The following is a 19,772-nucleotide window of genomic DNA, read 5'->3' as shown; positions in this document are numbered from 1 at the left end:
ATTCTTGGTTATAGACTATAGAGAAGACTGCCACCTGGTCATCTTTTTCTAGTACCTCACTCCAAAATACTTATACACAAGACATCAGTTCTAGGAGAAGAGTTTTAGTGCTGTTTTTTTAGATAATAACCATACCTATTCCGGGCTTGCTCCACTTAACATACTCCAAATGCTTCTTTCCCTGCACTCTAGCCTCTCCCATTTGCCACGCAATATACTTCTTCATAAAATCAGTAACTTTGCTGGGAGTCAAAGACTGGTTAGGGGAATGAGTGGTTCTGGGTATTATGAAAAGGGAGATGAGAGCCACTTAGGTGAAGAGGCTAAGTTGTGAATGTTCTAGAACTCTGCCAATACAAAAGGCATGAGGCTGACCTATCAGTCAAAAAGTACTTCCTAAGAGGCACTGGGGGAATAGTGAGCGGGACTTGGCTCTGCCTCAAATACCTCTATCCTCTGGCAGTTCTGCTCAATGCTTTCACGAATAAGGTGGGTGGAAAATGCAGGGCCAGGGACATGCCTCAGTCTGAGCCTGCTTCATGACACTCTAGCCACCAGGTCAAGGGGCTGGTACAGAGCCACAACCCCTGCCTGGCTGACAGATGAGTGCTATCTGGTCCCAAGCACCCCCAGGCCTTGCCTCCTAGGTGACAGGGAGGTCAGCACCTGTTCTCTCTCTTGCTCTAGCTCCTCGGCCTCCATGCTCTGCTCGATCTCTGACAGAAGGGAAGTGCTGGTGGCAGCAGAGCTCTGCAGACTCCTCTCCTCAGTGAGTTCTTCCACCTTCACCTGCAGCTGCCGGTAGGAGAGACGCACCTCCTGGAGCTCCAGCTGGCTTTGGTGAAGCTTTCAAAGAAAGAGCAAATAGTAGTGAGGTTTGTCAGAAACCAAAACCAGGACAAAGTGACCATGAACCTGATCATGCTTCTAGATCTAACCATCAATTTATAGGATAATACAGAGGAGAGAGGAACATTTTAGGCTACCTCGGGGGATGCAATCAATGAAATCTAGATCTGGGAAATTCTATAGGACAAACAACTCCATTTATCTAACAGATAAATTTCAAGGAAAAAAAAGATAAAGGAAGAATGTAAAGATTAAAAAAAGACTTAAGATGCATATTAACCAACTGCAATGTGTTGACATATTTAATTTGCATGTTGATTCAAACAAAGAATGTAAAGAAATTATGATTATTTATAAGACAAATAAAAATTTGAACACTCATTGGATATTTGTGATATTAAGACTGATAAATTTTTCTGTTATAATAATGCTGGCTGGGTGCAGTGGCTCACACCTATGGTTCTAGCTCCTGAAGAGGCTGAGACAGGAGGATCACTTGAACCTGTGAGCTGGAGGTTGCTGTGAGCTATGATCACACACACCACTGCACTTTAGCCTGGGTGACAGAGTGAGATATTAATAAAAAAAGTAATTCCATGGTTCTATTTTTTTAAGGTTCTTATCTTTTAGAGGTAGTGCTTTTTAGTTACAGGTAAACTTATTAAAATTCTCAGATTTGAGCCAGTTGTGGTGGCTCACACCTGTAATCTTAGCACTCTGGGAGGCTGAGGCAGGTGAATCACCTCAGCATAGGAGTTTGAGACCAGCCTGAATAAGAGCAAGACCCCATTCTCTACTTTAAAAAAAAAAAAAAAGAAGAGAAAAAATTAGCCAGGCGTTGTGACAGGTGCCTGTAGTCTCAGTTACTTGGGAGGCTAAGACAAGAGTATCTCTAGAGATTGAGATTGCTGTGAGCTATGATACCATGGCACTGTAATCAGGGTGCTAAGAATTAGACTCTGCCTCAAAAATAAATCTCAAAATAACATGAGTGAAGAAGAAATAAATATTATGAAGATGGGGCAAGATTAGTGGTTTTAGAGCTGAACAATGGGGCACAGGGGGCTTGGTCACCCTATTTCACTGTTGGGTCTATTTGAAACCCTTTATAATAAAAATTACACAGGCATGGGCGGCGCCTGTGGCTCAGTGAGCAGGGCGCCGGCCCCATATACCGAGGGTGGCGGGTTCAAACCCAGCCCCGGCCAAACTGCAACCAAAAAATAGCCGGGCGTTGTGGCAGGCGCCTGCAGTCCCAGCTGCTCGGGAGGCTGAGGCAAGAGAATCGCGTGAGCCCAAGAGTTAGAGGTTGCTGTGAGCCGTGTGACGCCACGGCACTCTACCCGAGGACGGTACAGTGAGACTCTGTCTCTACAAGAAAAAAAATTACACAGGCATACAAAGTGATACAGTTAGATTCTCACCAAGATGGCTAACATAAATAAATAACATTAGTAATAATAATAATAATAATATCGGCTCAGTGCCCATAGCACAGTGGTTACGGCACTAGCCACAAACACTGAAGTTGGCTAGTTAGAACATGGCCTGGGCCAGCTAACCAACAATGAAAACTGCAACAAAAAATAGCCGGGCATTGTGGCGGGCACCTGTGGTCCCAGCTGTTTGGGAGGCTGAGGCAAGAGAATCACTTAAGCCCAAGAGTTGGAGGTTGCTGTGAGCTGTGATGCCACAGCACTCTACCGAGGGCAACATAATGAGACTGTCTCAAAAAAAAAATAATATTAATATCAAGTGTTGAAAAGGATGTGGGACAACTACAACTCCTATTGCTGGCAAGTGGAAATATATCAATGCTTTAGAAAACGGTTTGTTATTTAAGTTAAATAGATACTTATCCTACAATCCAGCAATTTCACTCTTAGGTGTAGACTCAACAAAAACAAAATGTGCACAAAAGACCTACCTAGGGTGTTAATAATAGCCACAAATGTGAAACGATCAAATAGCAATCAAATTAGAACAGATAAATAAACTGGAATATTCACATGTTGGAATATATAAACAGTGAAAAAGAATATAGTGCTACTACAAGCCACAGCATGGATGAACTTCACAGACATAATGTTGAGCAAAAGACAGACCTAAAAAATATATAATGTGCGCTTCTACTTTTGAGACATTCCCAAACCTCAGAGATAGAATAGATGAAAGTTGAAATAGAGGTTTGCTTCTTTTTTGAGACAGTCTCACTTTGTCGCCCTGGGTAGAGCGCTGTAGTGTCACAGCTCACAGCAACCTCAAACTCTTGGGCTTAAGCAATTCTCTTGCCTCAGCCTCCCAAGCAGCTGGAACTATAGGCACCCGCCACAACACCCAGCTATTTTTAGAGAAGGGGTTTCGCTCTGGCTCAGGCTGGTCTCGAAACCATGAGCTCAGGCAATCCACCCGCCCCCCAAAGTGTTAGGATTACAGGTGTGAGCCACTGCACCCAGCCTGAGGTTTGCTTTTGAGGATGTGGTGTTCCTTGTGGGATGCTGATAATGGTCTATGTCTTGACCTAGATGGTAGTTACACATGTGGAAATTGGTAAAAATTCACTGGCTATCCACTTAAGATTTGTATTCTTACTATATATATATATATATATATATATTAAATAAGGGGAAAAGGGGGAACTTGGAAAGAAGCTAACAATTTAAAGCTAAGGCCTTATGGCTAGCTCCTCAAGTCCCCATGTCAGGTAGTGGACCCAGTGAAAGTGACTTTCCCCAAACCCTTGTGAAGCAGAACTGGATTCATGACTCCCAAGTCTAAGACCCTTTCTACTCTCCTCTCACCTTATTTATCTCAGACAGATGAGATATTACCCTATCTTAAAGATCTCTGAACAGGAAGTCCCACAGTTCAAGTTACAATTCTCATGGGTAGAAATGTACATATTTTTTGCCTTGTCTAACAATCTAAGTCCTTTATCTCATATGTTAAATGGTTTGTTCTTTCTCAGTCCTTTCAGAAGACTGGAAAGAGCTAATTACTTAGAGACATTCCTTTTCAATAGTTTCTCAATCTCTACTCTGGAAGCCAAATGTTTTATTAGTATATATTATATACTCTTTAGACTTCTCCTATACACACTCTCTCTTGATTTTTAGTGATCTCAGAGATTTTCACATAGCCTACATTTTTACAGCTGGCAGGGCCACAGAGATCAGTGAGTCCAACCATTTCAGCATAAAACTGAGGCTCAGAGGAGGGGAGTGATATCAGGGGTAGACAGGAGACAGCAATGAAGGGATCACAACTTGTGGGCAGGGCTCCTTCTCTATTTCACCCTGTCTGCATTCTCTTAAGGTCCTTTCCATGTGGAGTCCACAACAGTACACCACTCTCTGGAGAGTTTACTCCTGCCAGATATAAGGGGATAACCCAAGCATGACTGATAGATGCTGGTCTCTTATCTGTGCACCTCATCGCTAATTTGCTTGTAACACAGAAGACTGTAATTGTAGAACTGCCTTGGTCTGCTAGCCGCTAGGCACATGGCCACGTGCCACATGCACAGGAGCAACATTTCCTATTCTTCGTGTTTGTGGACTGTGCTGTCCCCCCTGTAAAAGATTTCTGGCGGGAGGGTAGGAGAAGAATTTCCTGTGGTTTAAATTTAACTAATTTATTCTTTTAGAAAGTAGCATTTCTGGAGACCCTTCTTTATACTAAAAAGAGAATTGACACTGGTCTTTTTCAGACTCTTGGCCAAGACAGCTTGTGGCTTCTGCAGGGATATGTACTATGGGGTGGCTGGCAGCAACTCAGCTCTACAGTTCTCATGAAGGGAGCAAGCTGCCTTGCAGAGCTTTTAGTTAATCCTTCAGGTGCCCTGGGAGCCTCACCTTCACCATTTAATAGTAGAAAATGGTTGGCTAATGGTACCAGTGATCTGGAATAGCCCTAACTAGGAAGGAGTTGGAGCCTGGCTACTCAGAGAATAAAAAAGGAAATGGCAATCCTGCTCTGCATGGTTCCCATGGATCAGCAATACCTGCCTGTGGGCCTGGTGGGAACTCTTCTAAGCCCAATTTTAAGAAAACTCAGAAAGAAAAAGATCAGGGTTCCAAAAAAGACATTCCTTAGAAGTATTTGGCACCATTATACACAGTATATTAAATTAACAAAATACTTCACAATTATTTTCTAGACAACTCCACACACATCTCAGCAGGAGAAGTTCAGCACAGACAAATACAAGTTCTTATAGTCTGGACAAAATTAGTTCAATTACTCATGCACACTCAAAGTTCCTTAATTAATTATAACAGCAAGAGAACAAAAGACCAAGAAAAGTCTGCACTCTGGTCAATAACTGATTAACCAACTGGACAGACAATGCAGAAAAGCCAAACCAAAGAAGGAACAGTCTATTAACTATAAGAACCCTCTAATATAAGAAATACCATCCTTGGGCGGCGCCTGTGGCTCAGTCGGTAAGGCGCTGGCCCCATATACAGAGGGTGGCGGGTTCAAACCCGGCCCCAGCTGAACTGCAACCAAAAGATAGCTGGGCGTTGTGGCGGGCGCCTGTAGTCCCAGCTACTCGGGAGGCTGAGGCAAGAGAATCGCTTAAGCCCAGGAGCTAGAGGTTGCTGTGAGCTGTGTGATGCCACAGCACTCTACCGAGGGCCATAAAGTGAGACTCTGTCTCTACAAAAAAAAAAAAAAAAGAAATACCATCCTTTATGTTAGAAAGATGAAACTAAGCATACTTACATGTAATAAATAAGGATGAAGCTAAATGCTTCATTTTTGTATCATATACTAAGTTCAAGTTTACAATATTCATGTGAGCAGAAGTGGGGGTGCTCTTTTCATGTCACATCTAAGGGAACTGAGACTATGTGATGCTAAGTGATTTGTCTAATGGTACAAGATCATCATCAGAGCAAGGTCTGGACTCCAGATCACCTGCTTCCTGGTTGTCCCACAGTGAGTGGGGTCTGTGCTCTGCTGATGAAATCTGCTTACTTGCTGAGAGGAGGCCCTGCACACATCTGTGAAATACACAGCTGGGTTTGAAACAGGGCAGTTAGGTGGCCCTCAGAGGAAATGTATCAATTTCCTTTACTGGGTATTAAAAGTTCAGCAAAACACTTGATATACACCAGGAGGCTCAATAAATATGTAACAATTTTTAGCCCTGTTCTCAAGTCTGAAAAAAAAAATCAGAGTTAAGATTTGATTAATGGTTTAAAAATATGTTTTTAACAGCAAGAATTTTTATTTCTGTATTAGTACAGTCCATTTCAGCAACAGAGGGGCTTTCTGGAAGACAATGGTAATTATTTGCAACCTAAGAGAAATTTCACATGAACAGAAATACAAATAGTTAGGAAAGATGAATTCAGCCTATACATATAGATTTTCCAAATGGAAGAACAGCCAGACTTGCTGTGTGTCGTCAGATGAGTGACACCCTCACATTGTGAAGAAATCCAATCAGAAGACAGTGGACATGCAGGTAATGAGCATGTACATAAGCCTGACCTGGGGCTCTCACTCCCAAGGATCATGCAGCCACTGTGCTGGTCAGGTGGCAACAGTCCACCAAGCCTCCACCTTTCCCCTCATCCCCAGTTCTTGATTTAAAATAAGGACTTTTCATTTGTGAATTCATGCTGGAATGAAAGTTTCTTTTGGGCAAGAGCTGTTTTTCTATTTTTCTGTACTTCTTGTCTTTTTCCTCTCCATACTCTATCTCAGCAAACCTCAAGAGAGTATGTGATGAGGTAACAACACTGGCCAAACCTTTGACTTTTAGAAACAAGTGATACCCAAGAATTTATCATCCAGCAACAGGCAAAGCTGACAGGAGGGTCTGGTCTCGACTCTGCCAAAGGACTTACTACATGACACTGGATAAATAGTTAATTTTTTTTCTAAGCTTCAGCTTTATAATGTATGTGAAAGCATTCCATCCCCTATAAAGGAGCATAGAAATGTTCACTGCTATTATCATCAACCTTGAAAACTGAACAAACTCCTTTACGCTTTGAAAACTGCTAATGAAGCTTTAGCCAGCATCATTTTCTTTTCTTTTTTTTTTAGAGACAAGAGTCTTACTTTGTCACCCTTGGTAGAGTGCCGTCGCGTCAGAGCAACCTCCAGCTCTTGGGCTTAGGTGATTCTCTTGACTCAGCCTCCCAAGTAGTTGGGACTACAGGTGTTTTTTTTTTTTTTGAGACAGAGTTTTACTATGTCACCCTCAGCAGAGTGCCATGGCATCACAGCAACCCCAAACTCTTGGGCTTAAGCAATTCTCTTGCCTCAGCATTCCAAGTAGCTGGGACTACAGGCGCCCACAACAACACCCAGCTATTTTTTTTTTGTAGTTGCCATTGTTGTTTGGCAGGCCCTGGCCAGGTTTGAACCCACCATCCCTGGTGTATGTGGCTGGCACCCTACCTGCTGAGCTATAGGCGCTGAGCCAACATCATTTCCTATTCACCATTTACTGAGGCCTTTTACTGATAACTATATGAAAAGTTATCAGCTGAAGGTAATAAAAACATATGAGAAAAGCTGCTAATTTCCCATCAAAGAGGTTTATCACTTAGATGTAAGCTTAATTGATGGTGTCAGTGACAAGTGATCTTAGCCTAAAACGCAGTTTCTCTGTCCCACACCCCAAGACTTGCATACAGCCTACCTATGAGCCCAATGGGACCTACTACAGTGGATTTTGGGTAGAGATCTACTTCGTGCCGGAATATAACTGGCTAACCATTTCCATACAAATACATGTCACTGTTGCCACCTAACGTACTCCCATCACGGTCAGAGGATGCCCAGAGAGAAGCATCTTGGTAGCAGATGCTGCACTCTATTTCTGTGGTGGCAGTAATGGGCTTTTGTGATTCTCTTTTTGTTTGGGGAGTTGTTTATTGTCAAGCTTGAGCTTAGGGATTTGGCTAGGGCCCGATGGCAGTTCCCAAATAAAGACAAATGTGGCCATGAAGCAATTTCCTTCAGAAAGAAAAAAAAAAAAGACTAATTATGCTCACAAAGAGGGTCAGCCTGTGCCTTTCTGGCAACTGGCAGAAGCAGGATATGTCTTGCTGTGTTCAATGGGCAGCTTCTTGGTTTCTGCTTTGTGCCAGCCAACTAAATCCACTGACTCAAGAAAGCAGCAGCAGAGACCATTGAAAGCCAAGTACAGAGAGTTACAGGCTCCTTCTGAAATCTTCCAGCAGACTTCACAAATGCTAAGAGGCCACAAAAACAGCCATGTTAATAGCCCAGAAAGAACTCTGTGAAACTGCTCCAGGAGCCAGTGGCTCAGAACACACTGGAGAGATGACCTGTGGGTAATGAAGTATTTTCTCTGGGCAGAGCCAGAAGGGCCGAGTGAGTGAGTGCCTGGAGGAATTACAACAGGGCCCACATGAGACTCCAGTGGTAATTCAGGCCTCCCAGCCTTTTCTTCCTGGCTAAGTGGCTAAGTTCCTCCCTTTATCTGGCCCTAATCTTGCAGGACAGCTTCTCTGGCCCAGTACCTGTAGGTCTTTGTCATGTCCCTGCCTTTCCAGGATCAGCACCCGGTCCTGCAGCTCTTCAACAGTCCCTTGGAGCAGGTCATTTTCCTCTAAGGTGGCACTGAGACGATGCTCCAGCTCCCGTTTCCGATCTGACAGCATCTTGATCTGAAAGGGTGGAGAGCCACAGTGATGGTGTGGAGTTACACCCAGGCTGACAAGTGGGAGGGAGGGACTAGTCCCAAAACAGGAATGCACCTGTCTCTCAGTGTTCTGTCTCCATCTCTGAGAGAACAGCTGTGAAATCCTAAGATGAAGAGAGAACTCATCCTTTCTAGAAACCTGTCTGAGAAGGGGTGGGAGTTGAGCTTTGGGGAGGCTGGAATGTGGGATGCCAGGCAGAGGAAGGAAAGGCTAGAGCTCTGGAAATTCCAGAGATAAGACAGAGAAGGGCCCCACCTTGCCTGCCCTCAGTTTTACCTCAACCTACAATTTGCAGGGGTTAGGGGTAGAACCTAACTTGCCATACTACACATTTCCTTCTAAGTCATAACAGGAGAAAATAGCCAAGAAATCCTCTGGAGCCAGAATCTCAGAATCTCCCAGAAGGGCTCCCCTCTGTCCTTCCTCCTCTGCCAGCCCCTCTGGCATTAGAAGTCATAGCTCAGACTTGGTGCCCTGAGTGAATGGAAGGGCTATCAGGGCACAGAAAAAGCAGTGCCTACATCAGCCTGTGTCTGGGAAGGAGCAGGACAAGGACACAAGTGAACACTGACTTGACTCAAAGAAACTTTCACCTGAGCAAGCAATTTGCAAATACAGGCAAATTTTCTCCTTTTATGAAACATAGGCTGGTATGTCTGTACATTGAATACCAAATCAGTCTCAAGATACATAAAGCTCCCTTCAGGAAAGTCTAAGTGAGAGAACTGGAAAACAGGAAACAGATGCCAAGCCTTCTCTGGTTGCAAGGTTTGCAGGGTGAGGAGCTAAAGCCAGTCTCCTCAAGGCCAGAGACGCTTTGTCCAAAGAACACTGTCCTGTTCAGGGGCTCCAGAAAGCCTTCTCAAGTCTTCCCAATTGGTACTGGCTTTGGCGGGAACTTCTGGGGCTTTGGCAGGAACTTCTGGAGCCTTGCAGGTCCTTCTATTTATCAGTTCCCTGCTGGATTGATTTTTCAATCAGCTTCTTGCTTATAAATATTTTCTTGACACAATTAAGATGTTTTCCAGGCTCTCTAGTCTGCCTTGGGTAACAGTTCCTTAGGGCTCTTACTTGGGTAAGTTTTGGGGATCAACCTCAGAACTTTTCCAGGGGAGATTTTGAAATGAATGTCTAACTTGCTTCAAGTCCTCTGAGAGCCATCTTTCTCTTTGGTTTATAGCTGTTCTCACTCTCCACACTAGAATTCTGCTCACAGGGCACAGATCTTCTCTGGCCACCAATCAATCAGATACGATACCATCCTGGGCAAATGAAGTACATGGCCTTTGTGCAGATAGATCAGGTATCTGGCCAGACAAAGAAATATTGTCTCTCAGGTGTGCACTTGGGTAAGGATCAAAAGGAACAAGCCCATTTTGTGAATGGGCCCACTATTTCCTTCACTGAATTGGAGAATTCTTACTCCAGTTGATTTTTATTTAAATACCCTTTGACCTTTAAATTTTCCTTCCCATGAATAATCTTTGTTTCCCAAGTTTCAGTCAGTGAAGTAATGAGGTAATGTGATTCTGATATACAAATGAATTGTCCAAATGTTAAAAAAACATAAGGGGTCAGTCAGAGCTACAAGAAGTAACTTATCTGACATGAGTAATTTTATAGCTTGGCTTTTAAAAGTATTGATGGATGAAGCAAGGAGCCCAGAATGAGGCTGCCCCACCTCACCCTAAAACTTGAGACCAAATCAGGGAGTAAATATCCCTAGGAATGACCATGTTCACTTTCACCTTTGTGAAAAGGTGGGAGAAAGAGGAAGACAGGCATCTGGAGGAGTCAGAGCCCGGGAGAGGCAGCTGAATGGCAAGTCATGCACACAATGGTCACAGACAGGCATGCCAAACTCAACCAGAACAAACTCTACTTACTTCGAGAACCTGCTGCTCAATACCAGTAGGAATTCCAAGGGAAAGAAGGGAAGAAGGGAATAGGAGATAGGAAAAAGAAAAGATATTGAAAGATTTTAGGAAAAATATCCTTATATCATCTACAAAACAGCAGCCTATTGGGGTTTCTCTGGCCTGACCACAATGGCTCATTCCTCTCATTCTTAACCATTGCAGAGGGTACACCTTCAGTCGGGCCCTAGACTGTCTGTCCAACTGTGACTTAGCTAAAGGGCTGCTGTACATATACTTGGTTAAGGAGTCCTCATGAACAGATCAGGCAAAAGCCTTTCCAGGGGGAGGCCGGTTTTGGGCTGGTGATAAGACCCTTGTCCTCTCCTTACTCATGCAACTTGATTTTCACAGGAGTGTTCCACAAGTGCTACTACTGTCTTTCCTCCCTGGCCCACTTAAACCTTGGCTTCCATGTTCTGGCCTCTCTTATACTTTCGATAACATTAATATATTCCAGGTACTACAGAAGGCATTTTTCATAAAGTAACCCATTCAATCCTTACAAAAATCCAAGAAGCAGAAACTTCTACTTCTCCCATTCTACACAGGAGAATAACAGACCCTATTCAGATGGACTGAATTAGGCCTACATGGAATGGAGAAAGGGAAGATGCCCTTCTCTACCTTCTATGTGGGACTGGGAAGGATTCTGGGGGAAGAGATCAACATATTTGGTAAAATGTAGTTCACTAATTATTTCAACACACTTATCAGTAACTCTGAGCAACTTCAGTTTTTTAGACAGCAGGCTACCCAGAGAAACAAAGATGAAATGTTCTCCATTTAGTTTTTCACAGAAATGTCTTTCTTTAGAGATTTTAGTCCCTTTTTTTTAAGCAGGTTTTTGTTTTGTAATTCAGAGGGCTCCTTATCCAAAAGACCCATGTAATGCCTCTGATGAGAAAAGCACTTCTCCACCTCCCAGCACTGCTACACCAGGAGGCTCACCTCGGCCTGAAGGCTCTCCAGCCTGATGATGTGCTGGTTGGTTGATGAGTTTTTCTCACGAAAGTCTTCTCTGAGGGCGTGGACCTGCATGGAGAGTTGTCTCTCCACTTCTGATGCCTGAAACAGAGGACACCTTTAGAGCTGGTTCAGAGGTTGCACAAAGGAAGTCAGTTAAGACTTCTGCTTTTTACTTATAGATTATCTCTTCATACTTTCCATTGTGTAAGGAGCACTAGAGGAGAAGCTGCTTTCCTACCCATGATACATTTATTGTCTAGCACCAAAAAAAGATAAACACCCATCCCCACCTCCACTATTAAAGACTCTGTCTAGGTCCAAGATCACTTTACCAACCAGAATAAACAGGCCCAGCAAATAGTAAGATTTTATACATGAGTTACCATCAGCAACAGCAGAAGTTCAGCAAATACCTGCTAAATCAAAAGTCTCAATATTTTACAAGAAAGAATAAAACTGATATACCTACAGCCTTAGGAATTCCTTTTTTTTTTTTTAGAGACAGAGTCTCACTTTGTCGCTCTCAGTAGAGTGCTGTGCTGTCACAGCTCACAGCAACCTCCAGCACTTGGGCTTAGGCGATTCTCTTGCCTCAGCCTCCTGAGTAGCTGGGTGCCCGCCACAACGCTCAGCTATTTTTTTGTTGCAGTTTGGCTGGGGCTGGGTTCTACCCGCCATCCTCAATGTATGGGGCCAGCGTCCTACTCGTTGAGCCACAGGTGCCGCCCAAAGTCCTTTATTTCTCCCATCAATTTCCTCATCTGGACTCAGGTAAATCATCTCTGTCTGAAGTTCTCACTTCCTTTCAACATGGGCACTAAGAAATTTCCGTGTCCTATCTGTAGGACAGGACAGATTTTTGCTATTCATTCCTCAAGGACATTTTTGCAACTTTTAATTCTTTGGGGAGCTCAGGCTGAGGTGCTTATTCCCCACCCCAATCCACTTATTTGCTATGTTCTCTAATGCTAAGACATAGCAAATATCAAAATATCGTGCCGCAGGAGAGTCACTGGAAGTTAGTTCACTGAGTAGCACATGCACTCTAGCTCTCCTGAGCACCTGCCCAGACCCCACTGAGGAGAACCCTTGTCTCTGCCTTTCAAATTAAGCAAGTGCCTCTATGCTTTTTTGAGGCCAAAGGGGTCAGTAAGTTTTATGGGTTCTACAGAGATCACTGTGTGCTGGACTGGTTAGGAAAGGATTGCAGAGGAGGTGGGATGGTAATAATGTTGACATGGTAGGCTAGTTATTCAATGAGGCTCTCATAATAATGGTTACATGTTCAAAATAGTTCTTTTTAATCTTCAAGTCCTATATAATCAATTTTCCATCTTTTTGGTGTTTGTTTCCACAGATTGGATAAATGTTGCTTCACCAGACTACAGAGACATGTAAGATTCTCAATCTTTAGTTCTAATTTTTTAAACAATTACAAAACACAAAACAAAGTAAGATCAAACCATACTCTAGTTGATTTTCATTTAAATATCCTCTGACTTTTAAATTTTCCTTTCCAAGAATCATCTTTGACTCCCAAGTTTCAGTCATGAGGTAATATGATTCTGATATACAACTGACCCTTAAAAGAAAACTTAGAAGTTCAGGGCTATAAAAAGTAGCTTTTTGAAATGAACAATTTTACATGTTGGCTTTTAAAAGGAGAAGTGTTAATGGCTAAAGCAAGGAGTCAGCATGAATTTGCCCTACCCTACCCCACATACCCTGACATTTGTGACCAAACCAGGCAGTAATCATTCTTGGGAGTGTTTCCTCTGTACTCTCTGTTATTTAGAAATACACACATCACTCATTCTTGCCTAAAAGTCAACATTAGTAATATTTACTGAGTGCTTACAATGTGCCAAAAACTGTGCTGAGTGCTTTTAATGCATATCAATTGTCACTCATTCTCCATTTACAAATAAGTAATGGGCTTGGGAAGAGTGAAGGAACTTGCCCAAGAGTTCAGTGACGGAATTAGGATGGTAAACTTTGGGTTGTCTTACCCTCAAATTAGGACTAATACTGCCTTCTTGTGTTTTGAGTTTTTCAAAACCAAATTTTACATGAGTCCAATTTGGAAAAGCTTTCTGGTTTCTTTTCTTTCTTTCTTTTTTTTTAATATTAAGCAATTTAATTTGAGACTCTTGATTTCTTCCAATAGAATGTAGGGCCCATCTAGAAATTGTATGCTGTGGTTTCATTGCCTATACTGTTTTCAGTTGACTGTTAAGGTTTTAAACATATTTAGATTTGCAAAGCACTGGTAATTTAGGTAATCACTGGTAATCTTATTCCTGGCATCACCACTTTGACATGGAATCACATGACAACAAAGCCACAGACATGCACTGGGCTACAAACCTAGCCCAGCTGCTATTAGAAGTGCTTTTGTAGGCCGGGCACAGTGGCTCATGCCTGTAATCTTAGCACTCTGGGAGGCTGAGGTGAGTGGATTGCTTGAGCTCACAAGTTCCAGACCAGCCTGAGCAAAAAGTGAGACCCCCGTCTCTACTAAAAATAGAAAAAATGAGGCAAGAGGATCGCTTGAGCCCGAGTTGGAGGTTGCTGTGAGCTATGACGCTACAGCACTCTACCCAGGGCAACAACTTGAGACTCTTGTCTCCAAAAAAAAAAAAAAAAAAAAAGAAAGAAAGAAAGAAAAGCTCCTATAGACGTTCTCCTCTCGAAGTGATCTTCCTAGAAATAGAAATTTAAAAACACTTTTTTTATTAAATCATAAACACATAGATCATGTATACATTAATGCATGTATAGGGTACAATGTGCTGATTTCATATAGAATTAGGGAGCATTTACAACACACTGGTTATTATAAACCTCATCTCATTTACTTAATTATTGTGTTAAGACATTTATACTCTATACTTAATAAATCCAACAAGTACCCTTGCATTGTGCACCACAGGTGTGATGCCACCATTCACCCTCCCTCCATCTGACTTCCCTCCACCCCTCCTGTCTAGCCACAACCATCATCTTTGTTGAATGAATGGTTTTCTTTTTTTTTTTTTTTTGTTGAGACAGGGTCCCACCCTATGCCCCTCGGGCTGCGGGCACCCCGCTGCCTCAGCCTCCGGCTGCTGGGATTACAGGCGCTTGCCGAGGCGCCCAGCTGGGTTTTTTCCATTTTTTTTCATGAGTCGGGGTCTCACTGTCGCTCAGGCGAGTCACGAACTCCTGAGCTCAAGCAATTCTCCCTCCTCAGCCTCCCACAGTGCTGGGATTACAGGCGTGAGCCACTGTGCCCGGCATGGTTTGTTTTCTTATTAGAAATTGAATTTTCCTTTCAAGTTCTATTTTCATTTTATAATATGCAGGGGTCCTCAAACTACAGCCCGCAGGCCACATGAGGCGGTATGATTGTATTTGTTCCCATTTTGTTTTTTTACTTCAAAATAAGGTATGTGCAGTGTGCATAGGAATTTGTTCATAGCTTGTTTTTTTTTTAAACTATAGTCCGGCCCTCCAACGATCTGAGAGACAGTGAACTGGCCTCTGTTTAAAAAGTTTGAGGACCCCTGATATAGAGCACTCTCTCTAGACCTCACAAACACTACTACACCAAAGAAAAACGTAGAAATACACACCTCACAGTTCACTCAAGTGAAAAATTTTAAATTTTAATAAAATGAAACTTCGTCAGAGTCAAGCTTTTCTTTTTTTTTTTTTGTAGAGACAGAGTCTCACTTTACGGCCCTCGGTAGAGTGCCATGGCCTCACACAGCTCACAGCAACCTCCAACTCCTGGGCTTAAGCGATTCTCTTGCCTCAGCCTCCCGAGCAGCTGTGACTACAGGTGCCCGCCACAATGCCCGGCTAAGAGTCAAGCTTTTCTTTAGAGTTTAATGATTATCTGTTTCTTGAACAACCCAGAGTTTGAAGCCTGTGAAGGCAGACATTTGCCCATCTAACCTATGTTCAATTTACACTTTTATGTTGTTACACGATGATGATTGTGGCTGTAGACATTTGCTGCACTACCTTACTAATACTACCTTAGTTCAGGTATGTGATACAGGAAGATCCAACTCATTTTGTACCCAAGGTTTATGGGCAAGGATGTTCACTGGAACATTAATTTTTAGTAGTGAAAAATTAGAGGCAACCTAAATATTTACCGTTAGCAGACTGGATTAAAAATATTATAGTATGGGGCAGCGCCTGTGGCTCAAGGAGTAGGGCGCCGGTCCCATATGCTGGAGGTGGCGGGTTCAAACCCAGCCCCGGCCAAAAATCACAAAAAAAAAAAAAAAAAAAAATTATAGTATGTCAGTGCCATGGAATGCTATATCCCATTAACATGGAAAGATTTCAACAATGTTTGTAAAGTAAAAAAATACAGTATATTTGATCCCATTTACATGAATTTATGTGTATATATTTATTTATATGTATACATACAGAGAAGAATGCTTGGGGCCAAGCACGATGGCTCATGCCTATAATCCCAGTGCTTTGAGAGGCCAAGATAGAGGATTGCTTCAGCCTAGAAATGAGGTTACAGTGAACTAAAATCACGCCACTGAATTCCAGCCAGTGTGACAGAACAAGTTTTTCTCTTTAAAAAAAAAAAAAAAAAAAAGGCTCGGTGCCTGTGGCTCAAGCGGCTAAGGTGCTAGCCACATACACTGAGCTGGCGGGTTTGAATCCAGCCCAGCCTGCCAAACAATGACAGCTGCAACCAAAAAAAAAATCGCCAGGTGTTGAGGCAGGCGCCTATAATCCCAGCTACTTGGGAGGCGAAGGCAGGAAAATCGCTTGAGCCCAGGAGTTGGAGGTTGCTGTGAGCTGTGATGCCACACCACCCTACCCAGGGTGACAGCTTGAGACTCTGTCTCAAAAAAAAAAAATTTAAAAAAAGAAATAAATAAAAAATAAAAATTGTATTTTGGAAGTCATAAAAAAATACAGTAATGTCTCAGGATATAAAAATCAATGTTCACAAGTCAGTTGCCTTTGTATATGCCAACAACAGCCAAGATGAGAGACTAATTGAGGACATAACTCCCTTCACCATGGCCCCAAAGAAAATGAAATACTTAGGAATATACCTAACAAAAGAAGTGAAGGACCTCTATAAAGAAAATTATGAAGCCCTAAGAAAGGAAATAGCAGAGGACTTTAACAAATGGAAGAACATACCATGCTGAGGGTCAGGAAGAATCAACGTTGTTAAAATGTCTATACTTCCCAGAGCAATCTACTGATTCAACGCCATCCCTATTAAAATACCAATATCCTATTTTCAAGACTTGGAAAAAATGATTCTGCATTTTGTATGGAACCAGAAAAAAACCTGTATAGCTAAGGCAGTTCTTAGTAATAAAAACAAAGCCGGGGGTATCACCATACCAGATTTTAGGCTGTACTACAAGGCCATAGTGGTCAAGACAGCATGGTACTGGCACAAAAATAGACACAGACATTAGGAATCAAATAGAAAACCAGGAAATGAAACCAACAACCAAACCACCTAATCTTTGATAAACCAAATAAGAACGTTTACTGGGGGAAAGACTCCCTATTCAATAAATGGTGCTGGGAGAACTGGATACCCACATGTAAAAGACTGAAATTGGACCCACACCTTTCTACACTCACAAAAATTGATTCAAATTTACTTAAATTTAAGGCATAAAACAATAAAAATCCTCAAAGAAAGAATAGGAAAAACACTGGAAGATATCAGCCTGGGGAAAGACTTTATGAAGACTGCCATGGCAATAGCAACAACAGCAATAATAAACAAATGGGATTTAATTAAACTGAAAAACTTCTGTATAGCTAAGGTGACAACAACCAAAGCAAAGAGACAACCTACACGAGGAAAGGATATTTGCATATTTTGAATCAGACAAAAACTTAATAACTAGGATCTATACAGAACTTAAATTAATCCTCAAAAAAAAGAACAACAATCCCATACATCAATGGGGAAGAGAGATGAACAGAACCTTCTCTAAAGAAGACAGACGAATGGCTAGCAAACACATGAAAAATGCTCATCATCCCTAATTATTGGAGAAATGCAAATTAAAACCACCCTGAGATATCATCTAACCCCAGCGAGAACGACCCATATCACAAAATCTCAAAACTGCAGATGCTGGTGTGGATGTGGAGAGAAAGGAACACTTTTACACTGCTGGTGGGACTGCAAACTAATACAACCTTTTTGGAAGGAAGTATGGAGAAACCTCAAAGAACTCAACCTAGACTTCCCATTTGATCCTGCAATCCCATTACTGGCATCTATCCAGAAGGGAAAAAAAAAAACCTTTTGTTATAAAGACACTTGTACTAGACTGTTTATCGCAGCTCAACTTACAATTGCTAAAATACAGAAACAGCCTAAATGCCCTTCAACCCAGGAATGGATTGGCAAGCTGTGGTATATGTATACCGTATACCATGGAATACTATTCAGCCATTAAAAAAATGGAGATCTTGCAGCATTTGTATTAACCTGGATGGAGATGGAACACATTATTCTTAGTGAAGCATCACAGGAATAGAGAAGCATGAATTCTATGTATTCAACTTTGATATGAGTACAATTAACGACACAGTGGGGCATGGGAGAAGGGAAGAGCAGACAGAGAGAGAAGGAGGGAGGGGATAAGGAAAAGGAAAAGAAAAAAAAGGAAAGAAAATAGTGACTAATTCTCTCATAAATTAGATTTAATTTTGACCAAAATACATTACTTGAACATTAATTTTTAATTCAACTTGTTAGTATGTTGTTTAGGATATTGCATCATCATTTATAAGTGAAATATGTTTATAATTTCTCTTTATAGTAATATATGTTTTGCAATTTTAATATCAGATACATCCAGATGAAGTAGAATGATTTTGAAGTATTTCTTCTTTTTCTATTGTCTTTAAGATTTGGCATGATCTGTTTTTTGAAATTATCTTCTATTTTTATTTATAAATATTAGTTGTCTATTTTTGAGACTTTGGGAAAAAAAATAAGTTAACTGATGACTCCATACTGAACCTCAGAGTCAAAGCATTCTATGATAGACATATTCTTATCTGACAATGTGAATGCTACTTTTTTGTGTTATTATTATTGCTCAATATTTCATTGCAGCAATTGTCTGATTTCTTTTCTGAATGTATTTATCTTCGTTCATTCTTTAAAAAAATAAACAATATATATATATATTCATGGTGTAAAAAAAAAAAGAATAAATTCATAAGATATCCACCTAGAAGAAAGGTGAAAGGGAAAAAATGCGTTAGTGAAGCCAGGCGTTTAAAACCAGCCTATGCAAAATAGTGAGACCCCCCCACTCTAGAAAAAAGAAAAAAATCGTGCTGATAACATGAAACAAAGATCAGGAATTTCAGTAATAACAAGGCTGGGGATAGTGATACAATAATCACAATAAACTTCAGAAAGCATAAGCTCGGAAAAGATTGAGAGGGGGAAAGAAGTAATTTGCTTCAAAATAACACCTTCAATTTTGAAAATGTTCAAAGTTTCATGTCCCTGTGAGAGATAAAATATAAGACACAATCTTAACCTTTAAATGTCTGAAAAACATGAGGTGAATACTCATGAAGCAGCCAATATAACATACAGAATAAATATTTGTATAAACTGGTAGGTGGTATGAGAAGTACACAAATAACTCAAGGCAAAATATGGTAATGTCTTAGGAAAAGGAAATACAAAGTATATAGTTGTGTGGCCTTGAGAAAATTAACCACTCTAGGCCAGGCACAGTGGCTCACACATGTAATCCTAGCACTCTGGCAGGCTGAGGCAGGTGGATTGCTTGAGCTCAGGAGCTCGAGACCAGCTTAAGGAAGAGCAAGACCCCATCTCTACCAAAAATAGAAAAATTAGCTGGGCATTGTGACAGGTGCCTATAATTCCAGCTACTTGGGAGGCTGAGGCAAGAGAATCACTTGAGCCCAAGAGTTTGAGGTTGCTGTAAACTGTGATGCCATGGTACTCTACCCAAGGTGACAAAGTGAGACTCTGGCCCCCTCCAAAAGAAAGGAAGGGATGGAGGGAAGGAGGGAGGGAAGGAGGGAGGAAAAGAGGGAAAGAGGGAAGGAGGGAGGGGGGGAGGAGGGAAGGAAGGGAGGAAGGAAGGAAAGAAATTAACCACTCTATACCTCAGTTTCCTCATCTGAAAAATGGTGACTAAAAGATCTATGCTTCAGCTCTGTGCCTGTAGCTCAGCGGCTAAGGTGCCAGCCACATATACCAGAGCCGGCAGGTTCAAACCCAGCCTGGGCCTGCCAAACAACAATGACAACTGAAACCAAACAATAGCCAGGCGTTGTGGTGGGTGCC

At 41.8% G+C, this 19,772-nt stretch overlaps 1 protein-coding gene across 7 annotated transcripts in view; it reads right to left on the bottom strand.

Moving 5' to 3' along the window:
- The window catches only part of BICDL1 (BICD family like cargo adaptor 1), a 98,785-nt gene that overhangs the window by 19,221 nt on the left and 59,792 nt on the right, over positions 1-19,772 (bottom strand). For 4 of the 7 annotated variants that reach the window (XR_008379533.1, XM_053588196.1, XM_053588198.1 and 1 more), the window contains 3 exons: positions 11,399-11,527; positions 8,361-8,507; positions 667-846 (listed from right to left, as the gene is read on the bottom strand). Coding sequence is in view for 6 of the 7 variants with exons in the window: in XM_053588196.1 (XP_053444171.1) it covers positions 667-846; positions 8,361-8,507; positions 11,399-11,527 (456 nt within the window). In the remaining variant the exon portion in view is untranslated. The remainder of the gene's footprint in view (positions 1-666; positions 847-8,360; positions 8,508-11,398; positions 11,528-19,772) is intronic. The other 3 variants (XM_053588197.1, XM_053588199.1, XM_053588201.1) reach the window with 1 other exon arrangement.

The sequence above is a fragment of the Nycticebus coucang genome, chromosome 4 (assembly GCF_027406575.1).
Source record: "Nycticebus coucang isolate mNycCou1 chromosome 4, mNycCou1.pri, whole genome shotgun sequence".
Taxonomy (NCBI): Eukaryota; Metazoa; Chordata; class Mammalia; order Primates; family Lorisidae; genus Nycticebus; species Nycticebus coucang.
This window is presented reverse-complemented; position numbering and strand designations above follow the sequence as displayed.